We start from the raw sequence: 12,027 nt of genomic DNA on the forward strand, positions 1-12,027 counted from the left end.
CCTTTTTTATGTGTCTATCCCCACTATTCAAGATGGAATTATTGATGTCAAGTCTACAACTGAGGACACCTCCTTGAGTGAAGAATACCTTGACAACCAAATGGTCAGCTAATTCGTGGCTGAGATCAAGTGCAAGCATAAGAAGGATATTCATGAGACAAGAAGACTGTCTAAGCCCCTCCCTCCTCTACTTGTAGTATGCTGAGTGTATTCTTTCTTCCATCATCAAGACCAGTTTGAGGTCGAGTCCCTCCATGAAGAGATTGACGTCTATACCTCTGTTACACATTAGTAGTTGGAAGAATCGGATGCTGACCCAGTCTCTGGCACCCTAGACCTGTGGGGAAAGCCCTATGCAGTGCCACCCAGACAAGGCACCAATCCCTTGTGGGTGGCTCTATCTGAAGACTTAAAATCTCCTATGGAAAGAAGGAGAGTGAAGACTGAATTTATTCCCAGACAACGTGATCTTGTATGTAGAATATCCTGAAGAATCTACAAAGAAGCTATTGGAACTAATAAGTGAATTTATCAAGGTTGCAAGATACGAGGTCAATATATTAAAAAAAATTGTTTTTCTTTATACTACCAATGAATAATAGAAAATGAATTTTTTAAATACCATTTACAATAACATCAAAAGCTTGAATTACTTAGGAATAAATTTTTTTAAGTACAGTCATGCATCGCTTAACGATGGGGATATGTTCTGAGAGATGCATTGTTAAGCGATTTTGTCATTGTGTGAACATCGTCAAGTGTACTTACACAAACCTAGATGGTATAGCCTACTACACACCTAGGCTATATGTTACTAACCTTGTGGGACCACTGTCATATATGTGATCTGTCGTTGACCGAAAGGTTGTTATGCGGCACATGACTGTATAAGTAAGGCTTGTACACTGAAAACTAAAAAACATGGCTGAGAAACTAAATAAATAAAGACATATGCCATGTTTATAGAAGACTCAGTATTATTAAGATGTTACTTATCCCAGAAATTGACCTGTAGATTCAACTCAATCCCAATCAAACTCCCAGCAAGCTTTTTTATTTTAGAACAAACAAGCTGATTTTACACTTACATTTTTTTTTGTGAGGAAGATCAGCCCTGAGCTAACATCTATTGCCAGTCCTCCTCTTTTTGCTGAGGAAGATTGGCCCTGAGCTAACATCCGTGCCCATCTTCCTCCACTTTATATGGGATGCCGCCACAGCACGGCTTGACAAGCGGTGCATTGGTGTGCACCCAGGATCCGAACCCAGGCCGCCAGCAGCGGAGCGCACGCACTTAACCACCACGCCACGGGGCCAGCCCTCAAACAAGCTGATTTTAAAATGGAAATGCAAGAGGCCTAGACTACCCAAAGCAGTTTTGAAAAAAGAACGAAGTTGGAGGACTTTTATTATCTGATTTTAAGACTTGCAGTAAATCAAGCTACAGTAATCAAGATAGTTGAATACTGGTATAAGAATAGACACAGATTAATGGAACAGAATAGAGCCAGAAATAGACCTGCACACATATGGGCAATTGATTTTTGACAAATATACATTAATTCAATAACAAAGGGGTGGGCCGGTCCCGTGGCTTAGTGGTTAAGTGAGCGCGCTCCGCTGCTGGTGACCCGGGTTCGGATCCCGGGCTCGCACTGACGCGCTGCTTCTCCGGCCATGCTGAGGCCGCGTCCCACATACAGCAACTGGAAGGATGTGCAGCTATGACATACAACTATCTACTGGGGCTTTGGGGGGAAAAAATAAATAAATAAAATCTTAAAAAAAAAAAAATAACAAAGGGGTAATCTTTTCAACAAATGGTGCTGGAACAATTGGATAGCCATATGTAAAAAAATGGACCCTACCCTTGACGTCGCACCATTTCAAAATGAATCAGAAACCTAAATATAAAAGCTAAAATTATAAAACTTCAGGAAGAAAATATAGGAGAAAACCTTTGTGGCCTTGTGTCAAGCAAAGATTTCTTAGGATGGAAAAAAATGCATGAACCTTGGGGAAAAAAATTTAGTAAGTTGAAGTTCATCAAAACTACTGCTCTTTGAAAGACACTGTTAAGAATATGAAAAGACAAGGCACAGACTAGGAGGAAACATTTTCTCATATTTACCTGACAAAGGACGTCTCCAGAATATACAAAGAACTCTTTTTACTCAATAATAAAATGACAACCCGATTTTCTTAATAGGCAAAAGATTTGAACAGACACCTTATAAAAGAAAATATGTGAATGGTCAAATGAACACGAAAAGATATTCAACGTCATTGTTTATCAGAGAAGTGCAAATTAAAAGTACAATGCGATATCACTACACGCACGCTAGAATGGCTACAATTAAAAAGACTGACAATACCAAGTGTTAGTAAGGATGTGGAGCACTGGAGCTTTCATATATTACTTGTGTGAATATAAATTGGTACAACCGCTTTGCAAAAAACAGCCGGGCAGTTTCTCATAAATTTCATCGTTGTGTTACTATATGACCCAACAATTCCTCTCCTAAGTATTCATCCATGAGAAATGAAAAGACATGCCCTCACACTGATTTATACATGAATGTTCATAGCAGCTTTATTCATAATAGCCAAAAACTGGAAGCAGTCAAATGTCTATCAGTAAGTCAGTGGATAAACAAATTGTGGTATATCCATACAGTGGAATACCACTCAGCAATAAAGACAGTTACTTACTGATCTATGCAACAACATGGATGAATATCAGAATCATTGTGCTAAGTGAAAAAATACAGACACAGAAGCATACATGCTGTTCTATTTATAGGAAATTCTAGAAAGGCAAATCTAATCAATAGTTACAGAGAGTAGATCAGTGATTCCCTAAGACTTGGGGGTAGGGTGAGTGGGTAGGCCAGTAGATTGCAAAGGAACACAAGGGAACTTTTGGGGGTGATGGAAATGTTGTGGCGGTATATATTTGTCAAAAGTCTTCAAATTGTATGCTTAGAATAGGTGCATTTTATTGTATGTAAATTATGGCTCAATAAAGTTAATTTGAAAATAAACCTCTTGTGAGAATTCTTTAATGACATTAAACAAAAGCATCAACCTTGATGAGGCAGCCGTGTTTACTGGGGACAAATTTGAAAGTGCTCAGAGTTACTGCTCTTGGAGGTCTCTCCTTTTTCTCTTGGAATGAAGACTTCTGGTAGATTCATGATCATTGTGATGAGGTTTGTAAGACCGTTGCCACCAACCAGATGAAGACCTCTTCTGATAACCAGCCTGTTGTGCTTAATGAAGTGAATTAAAGTGGCTGAGCAACAGCCAAGATAAACCAGCTGCTTGGCAAGTTTGAGCTCGGGCATCCCCATCTTCCCCCCACCACATCTTGTGTGCCTGCTCAAATTGCCGTCATCTTTGATATTGATGCCCGTGGTGTCCTTCACATGTCCCTCGTGGACAAGAGTACAGGAAAAGAACAAGAGGACAGTCACCAACGATGAAGGTGGTTTGAGGGAGGAACATATTGAGTGTCTGCTCCAGAGGAGGAGAAATATAAAGATAAGAGTGTTTTTCAAGAACTTAACATGAACGCTACGGTTCACGCGAAAGCCACAGTTGAGGATGAGAAATGTCGGAGCAGGATCGATAATGAAAATAGACATGCAATGAAATAATCAACTAGCTGGATGAGAATCAGAGTGCTAAGAAGGAAGGGGAGACCTGCAGAAAGAGTTAGCTTCACTGCTAACCCAGACGGAGGGGACATGCCAGGAGGGGACCTTGGGACTTGCCTGGGGACAGAGCTCCTCTGAATGGAGAGGCTTCTCAGGTGCCCACCATTAAAAAGTTGACTGCAGCCCAGAGAGCAGGTGGAGCAGGGTCCATTCAGTCCCGAGACTAGAAGAGTCCTGGAATAAGTCAGGTCTGTGGCTTTTTTTTTTTAATCTTGTATGAACTGTGTGTAAATATAGTACCACTGGCTTCTGAATCTTTAACTGAGGACACAGAGAAGGCATACATTGCACTTAATCAGTACTGTAAGCAGGTGGAAAATTCAAGTAATATCCTGAAGAATAAAAATAAAGTTCTCTTTAAATTTGGCACCATTAGGGGGCCAGCCCCGTGGCCTAGTAGGCGCGGACATACACCACTCATCAGCAGCCAGGCTGTGGCGGTGACCCACGTACAATATAGAGGAAGACTGGCACAGATGTTAGCTCAGGGCGGATCTTCCTAAGCAAAAAGAGGAAGATTAGCAATGGTTGTTAGCTCAGAGCAAATCTTCCTCAGGGGAAAAAAAAAAATTTGGTACCATTAAATGTGTATATATATATAATCTTATCTTCTTTCCAGTTGATGTGATTTGATTCATTCTGTACCTTTGGGCCAGGACCATCCCTGGCTGCGTTTTGCCTGATGAGCCCAAATATCACCTTCTAGGAAAGGTTTTCCACTCTTTATTCCAGATGCGGAGCCGCCCCTGGGCTTCTGGAGCACTTTGTACGTTCCGGCTCTTCACACACTGCCTCGTAATGATCTGATTACATGTGCAGATTCGGTTCCTGGTGAGAGCCCTCTTCCGGGCTTACAGATGCCCGCCTTCTCACAGTGTTCTCACATGGTGAGGAGAGAGAGACAGCATAGTCTGGTGTCCCTTCCTCTTCTTATAAAGATACTAATTCCATCACAGGGGCTCTATCTTCATGACCTCATCTAAACCTAATCACCTCCCAAAGGCCCCATCTCCAAATATTATCACATTGGGGGTTAGGGCTTCAACATATAGATTTTGGGTGGATACAAACATTCATTCCGTAACACCAGCAGTCCCTGAAAATCCACTTTACTTTTACTTTAGGAACTAAAATTCAAGATTCATTTAAATTATCTGTAAATTAGATATTTCTACTACATCCTTATTGAATTCTATGTTAGGAACTGGGGCAAGAAAGCTAAAAGTAGAAGTAGCAATGTATTAGGGGGGAAAGGGACTTAACGTGAAATTGGAACTACACTCGAGGGATCCCCCTCTCCTTCCTTAAAACATAGGAGAGAAAGTGAGAGAAGCTGCTTTCCCCCTAAATGTATGATGAGTACACCAGAGACAGAGGGCCGATTCAGCTCATAGGCCCAGCGGGTGAGGACAGGACACGTAGTAGGTAAATGCCTGCCAGCATGATGGCCATGGGGGCCTGAACTACATTTCATTTTATGTAACGGATGTGAACGTTTTGTTTCTGAAAACTCATTATATAACGACTAGAACTTTTGATCGTCAGAATTCTTTTGGCAACTGACAAATTTCGTGGAACTCTCCTCACATTCCATTGAATCTGTCTTCCCAATATCAGAGGTGTCCTATTATTTTCTTTACCGTTGTCATCTCCTTGGCTTGATTCAGTCACTACAACTAATTGTTCTTCATCCCATTCCCCAGTCTCCCTCTGAGGCATCTCTTTGGTGTTAAAGCTTCCACATGAGTTATGAAGCAGACCTACAAGTTCCCCAACTACGTATCTCAGAGAATTTTCTTTGCATCCCAAAGGCAGTTAGGACTAGATGGATTATGCGAACATTATTTAGAAGGAGGTAAAAGAATTTAGCCTCCCTTCCTGTGCTCAATAATTGTATTATAGATAATACAAAAGAAAAATAAGAACGGGTCCTGAGCTTCGACAAGCATTACAGTCTTGCAAGAAGACACACAGAACAAGAGTGGTAGTGCCAGGAGAAAGTTCTTCCTTGTTTCATTTTTGTTTTTTTCCGAAAGGAAGGAATCTTGAGAAAAATAGGGGTAATGAGGCAGGAGATGTGCTGAGAAGCAGTCCAAAAAGTTGAGGACAGAGGTAAAGTCATTTCATTTAGTCATGAAGAGATCACTGAAAAAGATCAGAGAGCAGTTACAGAAGTGTAGGAGGGACAGAAACCAGTTTGCACTGGGTCCCTCTCTCCATTTTCTCAAGTTGGTGTCCTCCGAGATTCTGCCATTGATTCTTCTCTCCTGCTGCTGCCTACTCGTGAGCACTCTTGTTCATTTTCACGACTTGACTCCTCCCACCTGTTCCTGGTAATTGTCATGTATGTACCTCTACCCTCAGTCTCTTCGTTTGCCTTCCAGTTGTTGCCAGTTGCTTACTAAATCTCACAGATCTTCCACATGACATATCTCATAGCATCCTTTTTAGAATTAATTGTGTGTGTCACTCCCCACTAGAATGTAGGCTCCGTGAGATCAGAGACCATGATTATTTTCTTCACTGCTGTATTTCCTGTTCTTGGCAAAGGCCTCACATAGAGTGTGTACTCAATAAATATTTGTAGAATTAATCAATGATTAAGATTTCAAAATGAATCTCATTGTATTCTTCCAGAAACTGTTGAACCTTCTCTGTTCTCTATTCCAGCTAATGGCAGGACCGCCTAGCCTCACCCATGTCGTCACTCAACCAGAAACTTGAAACTCATCGTGTTTCCTCTTTCTCCTTCATCCTCCACAGCCAGTTAGATAGTTCTTTCATGTTCTCCTAAGTGTCATTCATTCGTTGACAAATATTTATTGAAAGTCTATGTGATAGACCCTGGGCTGGTGAAACAGGGAGGGTTACCATACTGACCCCCACCTTCAAGTCCCCCCACTACTAACATGCATCCCCCTTGCCATTCACTCTCTTCTCTCACCTTCACTGTCTCCCAGCCTCTAGACTGGACCCTTTAGCCGGAAGGCAGAGACATGACAGTCTTATTCACCATTCCATCTCCTCTACCCAGCACAGTACAGTAAATATTAAGCAAATATTTGAGGACTGAGCAAAGACTCTCCATTGCCTACAGAATAAAATCCCAACATTGGAGCATGGTGTGTTAGTTTCCTGTTGCTGCTGTAACAAATTACCACAAACTGGTTAACACAATGTATTATCTTATAGTTCTGTAGGTCAGAAGTCTGACCTGGGAGTCAGTGAGCTGAATTCAAGGTGTTGGCAGGGCTGCATTTCTTTCTGGAGGCTCTGGGTAGGATCTGTTTTCTTATCTTTTCCAGCTCCTAGAGGCCACCCACCTTCCTTGGCTCGTAGCCCCTTCTTCCATCTGGCAAAGGCAAGGCAAGTCTTCTTCGTCACTCTGAACTCTCCTGCTTGCCATTTCCACTTTTAAAGGACCCTTGTGATTACACTGGGCCCATCCAGATAATCTGGGATCATCTCCCCATCTTAAGGTCAGCTGACTAGCAACCTTAACTCCATATACAATTCTCCTTTGCCATGTCATCTTCACAGGTCCCAGCAATTAGGATGTGAATATCTTTGGGGGGAACCTGTATTCTGCCTATCACATATGGTCTACAGTCCCTCTCACAATTTGGTGCCAATTTACCATTTTAACCTCACTTCCAAGCACTTCTTTCCAAGTTTTCCACTATCTAGCTATACTTGCCTCTAAGCTGTTTCCTCTGCTTGAAGTGCTCTCCCCTTGGTCCCCTACCCTTGGTGCCCCACCTTTTCCTCCTGGCACCTGCCTATTTAGAGCCTGCTCACATTTACCACCTCTGTGACGGCATCCTTGTGTTCCCCTGCTCCCGCGTCTGTGTGTGTGTGTAACATGCGTGACTCTATAGCTAAATGAAATGGAAAGCGTGCATAGTGGGGGCTCTCCTGCTTGCACACAACAGAAAAAATTTGAAGGATCTTACGTATTTGTCACCATGTACTGGCTCACATGACTGAGCAGACCAGGGGCAGAGTGTTGGAATAGGGAATGTCTGTTGCACAGACCCGAACAGGTCATCAGGGCTGTCTCTCCTCAGCATTTTCTGGCCAGTTTGGCCTCATTCTTTCTTCTCAGTGGCATTCTCTATGAGATGGGGAGAAAGGGGCGTGGAACGAGGGGCCACTCAGGCTTCACTCTGCCTGGCAACTGCAAAGGATTGGCACGTGTGTCCCAGCTTTGGGCAGCCATGTGGTAAGGGAACTGGGCATTATGGTTGGCGAAGCCTGGGTCTTGTACCAACCCCGTCTACCCCCGGGCCTTTCAGGGGAGGGGGTGGTCAGGCAGGTGTTGCTACCGTGATTGGCAGCACCGCGTGGTTGCAAATGGTGGAAGAGTCTCTCCCCAGAAGAAGGGGGGCAGGAGGGAAGGGCGCTGGGCGGACACCAGACGACGGGGAGGCAGAACGAAGTCAACAGGGACTCAAAGTGCCACAGGAGCACTGAGGAAGGAGCAGGAGGTCGGGAGGGTCTCACAGGCTGCGCCTTCCCGATTGAAGAGGGAGGATGCCGCCATCTAGTGCGATCGGACTAAAGGAGCTGGGATTGTTTTGTTATGGAGAAGGTAGTGGTGGGATGTGTAAAGCTCTTGAGCAGGGGGAGGTGACATGATTCAACATGTTCAGGATGAGGACTCTGATGCCAGTGCAAAAAAACACAAACTATTCTTAGGAGGTAATGAATAGTTGATGAAAGCCTACCAGGTGGTATTAAGAAATGGTAAGCAGGGGACAGATTCAAGGCTCCTCAGAGCAAAGGTGAACTGTAGGGAATGGGGATTAGAGAGCACAGGTCTCTCTCCTGAGTGACTGAGAAGGTAGTGTCACCTGAGTTGAGAGAGGAACCCAAGAAGGACAGGCTTGAACAGGATGTCAGCTTTAGTTTGAGAAATGCTAAATTTGAGGTGCTGGCAGGAAACCCATAAGAAGATGTTTTACAGGCAGTTAGAAATTCAGGCCAAGGAGTGATCGGGATTAAGCACTGATATTTGGGACTTATCAGAAAACAGTAGCTTAAATCATTCTTTCCCAAAATGTGGGATATATACACTTGTACAAGAAATGAACTTAGGTGACGCATGGACCCTGAAATAACATTTAAGCATCGAAGCAACATTTCTGTCTCTGTCGAGGAGAAACACCCAGTTTGGTTTTGGTGGATCTTGATGGGTCCTCGGATGTACGCTGATTTCCCACTTGCACGGGTGTCAGGCTCAGCGTCACGTAGGCAGCACAGTTTCACATCATACTGGACTTCCTTTTATGGCAATGATAGTTTCCTTTTAAAATAAACATTTCTAAGTAAAGTCTTTTGGAATGTGAATAATAGTACAGTTGGCACACATAAGTCATAGAAATAGTGATGGTGGGATGGAAATGACGGAGCATCTACCCAGACCAACGTGGGTGAGATCATGCGAGGAGCGGGCAGAGCTGGAGGACAAGAAGACAAGGTCAGGGCTTTGGGAAATGTCATCTAACGGCAAGAGGGGGCAGAGGGGACTCAGAGAAAGATGATGGTCAGAGGTAAACTTAGTTCTCAGAGCAGAGAAAGCCAAAGGAAGTGTGCATTTCAAGGTGTCAAATGATTAAGTTAACTGAGGTTTAGAAAAGGTGTTAGAATTACTAATTAGGAACATTTGGAAGTTTCAGGGGAGTTGTGGTGATATACACAACTTCTGAGGGCTAAGGAATAAGTTGGGTGATGAGCACGTGGAGGAAGAAAATGTTTTCTGTTCCTTAGCCAAAGTTGAAAGAAAATGGAAGAGGGTTGGGTCTGTATTTTGAAGGGAAGCTTAAGGATGAGCATGTTTATAGACCAAGATCAAGCAGCCAACATAAATGGGAAGAGGAAGAAAGGGAGGGAGAGAAGGAAGGAAAGAAAGAGGCACTGTTTTAAACATTTATACAGATTAGAAACTACAGGATGACCGTAGACCGTAAAGTCTGGAAACATGGGTGAATATATGCTTATTGACATTGCTCCACATGTTCTCTCTCATTAGTAAGGCAGTTTAATGCCCTGTACACTAGCATAATGAATATGGTGCACTAACACATTTTGACCAATCCCCAAACATTCATCTTTGATTTGTCTGATTTCCACTGACCAGACCCAGACCCTCAGTATACCCCCATAAGGAATCAAGAGGAATCAAACTATTTTTAAACATTTGTTTCCAGACTTTCCAATTTACAAAAGAAAGTGAGATACAGAGAGGTTAGGAGGTGTAACTTGCCAGTGGTCACATCCAAGTCTTAAACTCAAGGATTCTGTTCTCTATGAACCCCCTCAACCAGCTTGTGGTCAGGCATCAGAATGCAGAAACCTGTGCAGTTCAGCGCTAGAAGCAGTGCCATCTAGTGGTGAGTGTGCCGCAGGTCAAGCGTTAGTGTTCGGGGCTGTTGACAGAGGGACTTGAACAGTTTTAGTAGAAGGTAATCCTTGTTTTTGTCATCTTAAGGCCATGCTAAAAGAATCATGGTTCAAGTTTGCCGTTCTTAACTGCTAGAAATCCAAGGGCAGCTACCAACAACTGGGACTCAAAAACTTTATTTTTAGATCTCCCATCAAAATCTTACAAATATAAGAGGTTCAGTATGCAAAGTATTTCCTTGCAGTTAAATCGGTGCATTACAAGATGTCTCTAGATGGATTCGCCAGAGACAGGTAACACTGGCAGTCTGCCTCTGGGGAGAGGACTGAGGAGGAAGAATTGAAGGGATGATTGTTCACCGTGTACCTGTTTCAGACCTTTAGAATTTTGAAGCATATGACCGTGTTACTTATTTTCCTAATTAAATGTTTAAATATAAATGCAGGATGCTAAGATTTTTCTGATGCAGGTCATGAATGAAAAACTGCAGCACTGCATGGAGCTGACGGATCTGATGCGGAATCACCTGACAGAGAAGAGGGCGCTCCGCTTGGAGTGGATGATCGTCATCCTTATCACCATCGAGGTAGACGGCTGTTTTATGGAAGTAAAGATAACTTGATACAGAACATGACAGTGGGCAAGAGCATGACTTTGTCCCAATTCCTAGGTGTATTTGGAAGTGAGGTTAAGTTTCAAGTGACTAGGGTAATATCTTGCAAATGCATTATGATTTTGGGGACAGCTCCACATTTTTAAAGATGGCGTTTAGGGAAAGTTCTAGCTGTCAATTTATAATGTACAGCCCAACAGCAAGTACCTCTGCCTTAGATCTGCAGCTTGCCATGTGGGAAAGACATTTCCTACCCCAGGAGCATTTTTCATTAATCACAATCTTGGAAAGATCATTTTAGGTTGTGCCCCATTTGCCATGAAATTAATAACCCTCACTTTTTATCACTCTAAGGTAATGTTTGAGCTGGGACGAGTGTTTTTTCTGATCAAGTGATGACCACAGGACAAGTGTCATTGCAAGAGATAATCTACAATCAAAAATAAATGCTCACTATTGGGGGATCTCTTTATTTAATAGGTACTTAATTTTTTTAAATCAACAAGTGGTTATAATGATTTTTCAGCTCCTAAATGTATTGCTGCTTGAATAAAAATTATGAAGAATCTGGTGTTTGGGTCCGTAACACTGACGATTTGAAAGGAAAATGTTCATTTTATTTTAAAGAACTTTGGATAAGCTTAGCATCTAGGAAATCTAGGCAAGATACTCACTAAAGCCAAACAGCTTAGATTTTGGACACTCTTCCAAACCTGTCCCCAAGGAATCCCGGTCATGGCTCTGGCTAAGAGAACCATACAGGAACTCAGGAGTTTTGGAATAAAGACTAAAACAAGACAGGCCTTTTGATGACAGAAATGAATTTTAAGGCCGGCCCCATGGCTTAGTGGTTAAGTGTGCGTGCTCCGCTACTGGCGGCCCGGGTTCAGATCCCAGGCGCGCACCGACGCACCGCTTGTCCGGCCATGCTGAGGCCGCGTCCCACATACAGCAACTAGAAGGATGTGCAACTATGACATACAACTATCTACTGGGGCTTTGGGGGAAAAAAAAAAATTTTATATACCTATTTTAGATGGCATAATTTGAGTACAACTGCTGACTGGCACTTGGCCTTTTATCAATCAATACTTTCTGTCCTTTCACTACCAAGTTAGTCAAAATATTCTTCCCACAAACATTTTTTTAGTTTTGCACATACCTTGGGTTTGGGAAAATTAAAAAATACCAGGTATAAAGAATTTAACATTACATGCTTACCACCTCGAATTGATAATTAACATTTTTTATCTTCATTTGCCTTATTTTTATGCATAACCCCCCCCTTGCCC

The 12,027-nt window shown here is 42.7% G+C and overlaps 1 protein-coding gene across 4 annotated transcripts in view; it reads left to right on the top strand.

Moving 5' to 3' along the window:
• Nucleotides 1–11,306, top strand: part of RMND1 (required for meiotic nuclear division 1 homolog) — a 44,074-nt gene extending 32,768 nt beyond the window's left edge. For 2 of the 4 annotated variants that reach the window (XM_004440680.3, XM_087425129.1), the window contains exons 11-12: nucleotides 10,592–10,708; nucleotides 11,090–11,306. In XM_004440680.3, the coding sequence (XP_004440737.1) occupies nucleotides 10,592–10,708; nucleotides 11,090–11,131 (159 nt within the window). In that variant the 3' untranslated portion in view covers nucleotides 11,132–11,306. The other 2 variants (XM_087425130.1, XM_087425131.1) reach the window with 2 other exon arrangements.
• Nucleotides 11,307–12,027: the final 721 nt, after the last annotated feature.

The sequence above is a fragment of the Ceratotherium simum genome, chromosome 38 (genome assembly GCF_057802395.1).
Source record: "Ceratotherium simum simum isolate JZ-2026a chromosome 38, ASM5780239v1, whole genome shotgun sequence".
NCBI classification, from domain to species: Eukaryota; Metazoa; Chordata; class Mammalia; order Perissodactyla; family Rhinocerotidae; genus Ceratotherium; species Ceratotherium simum.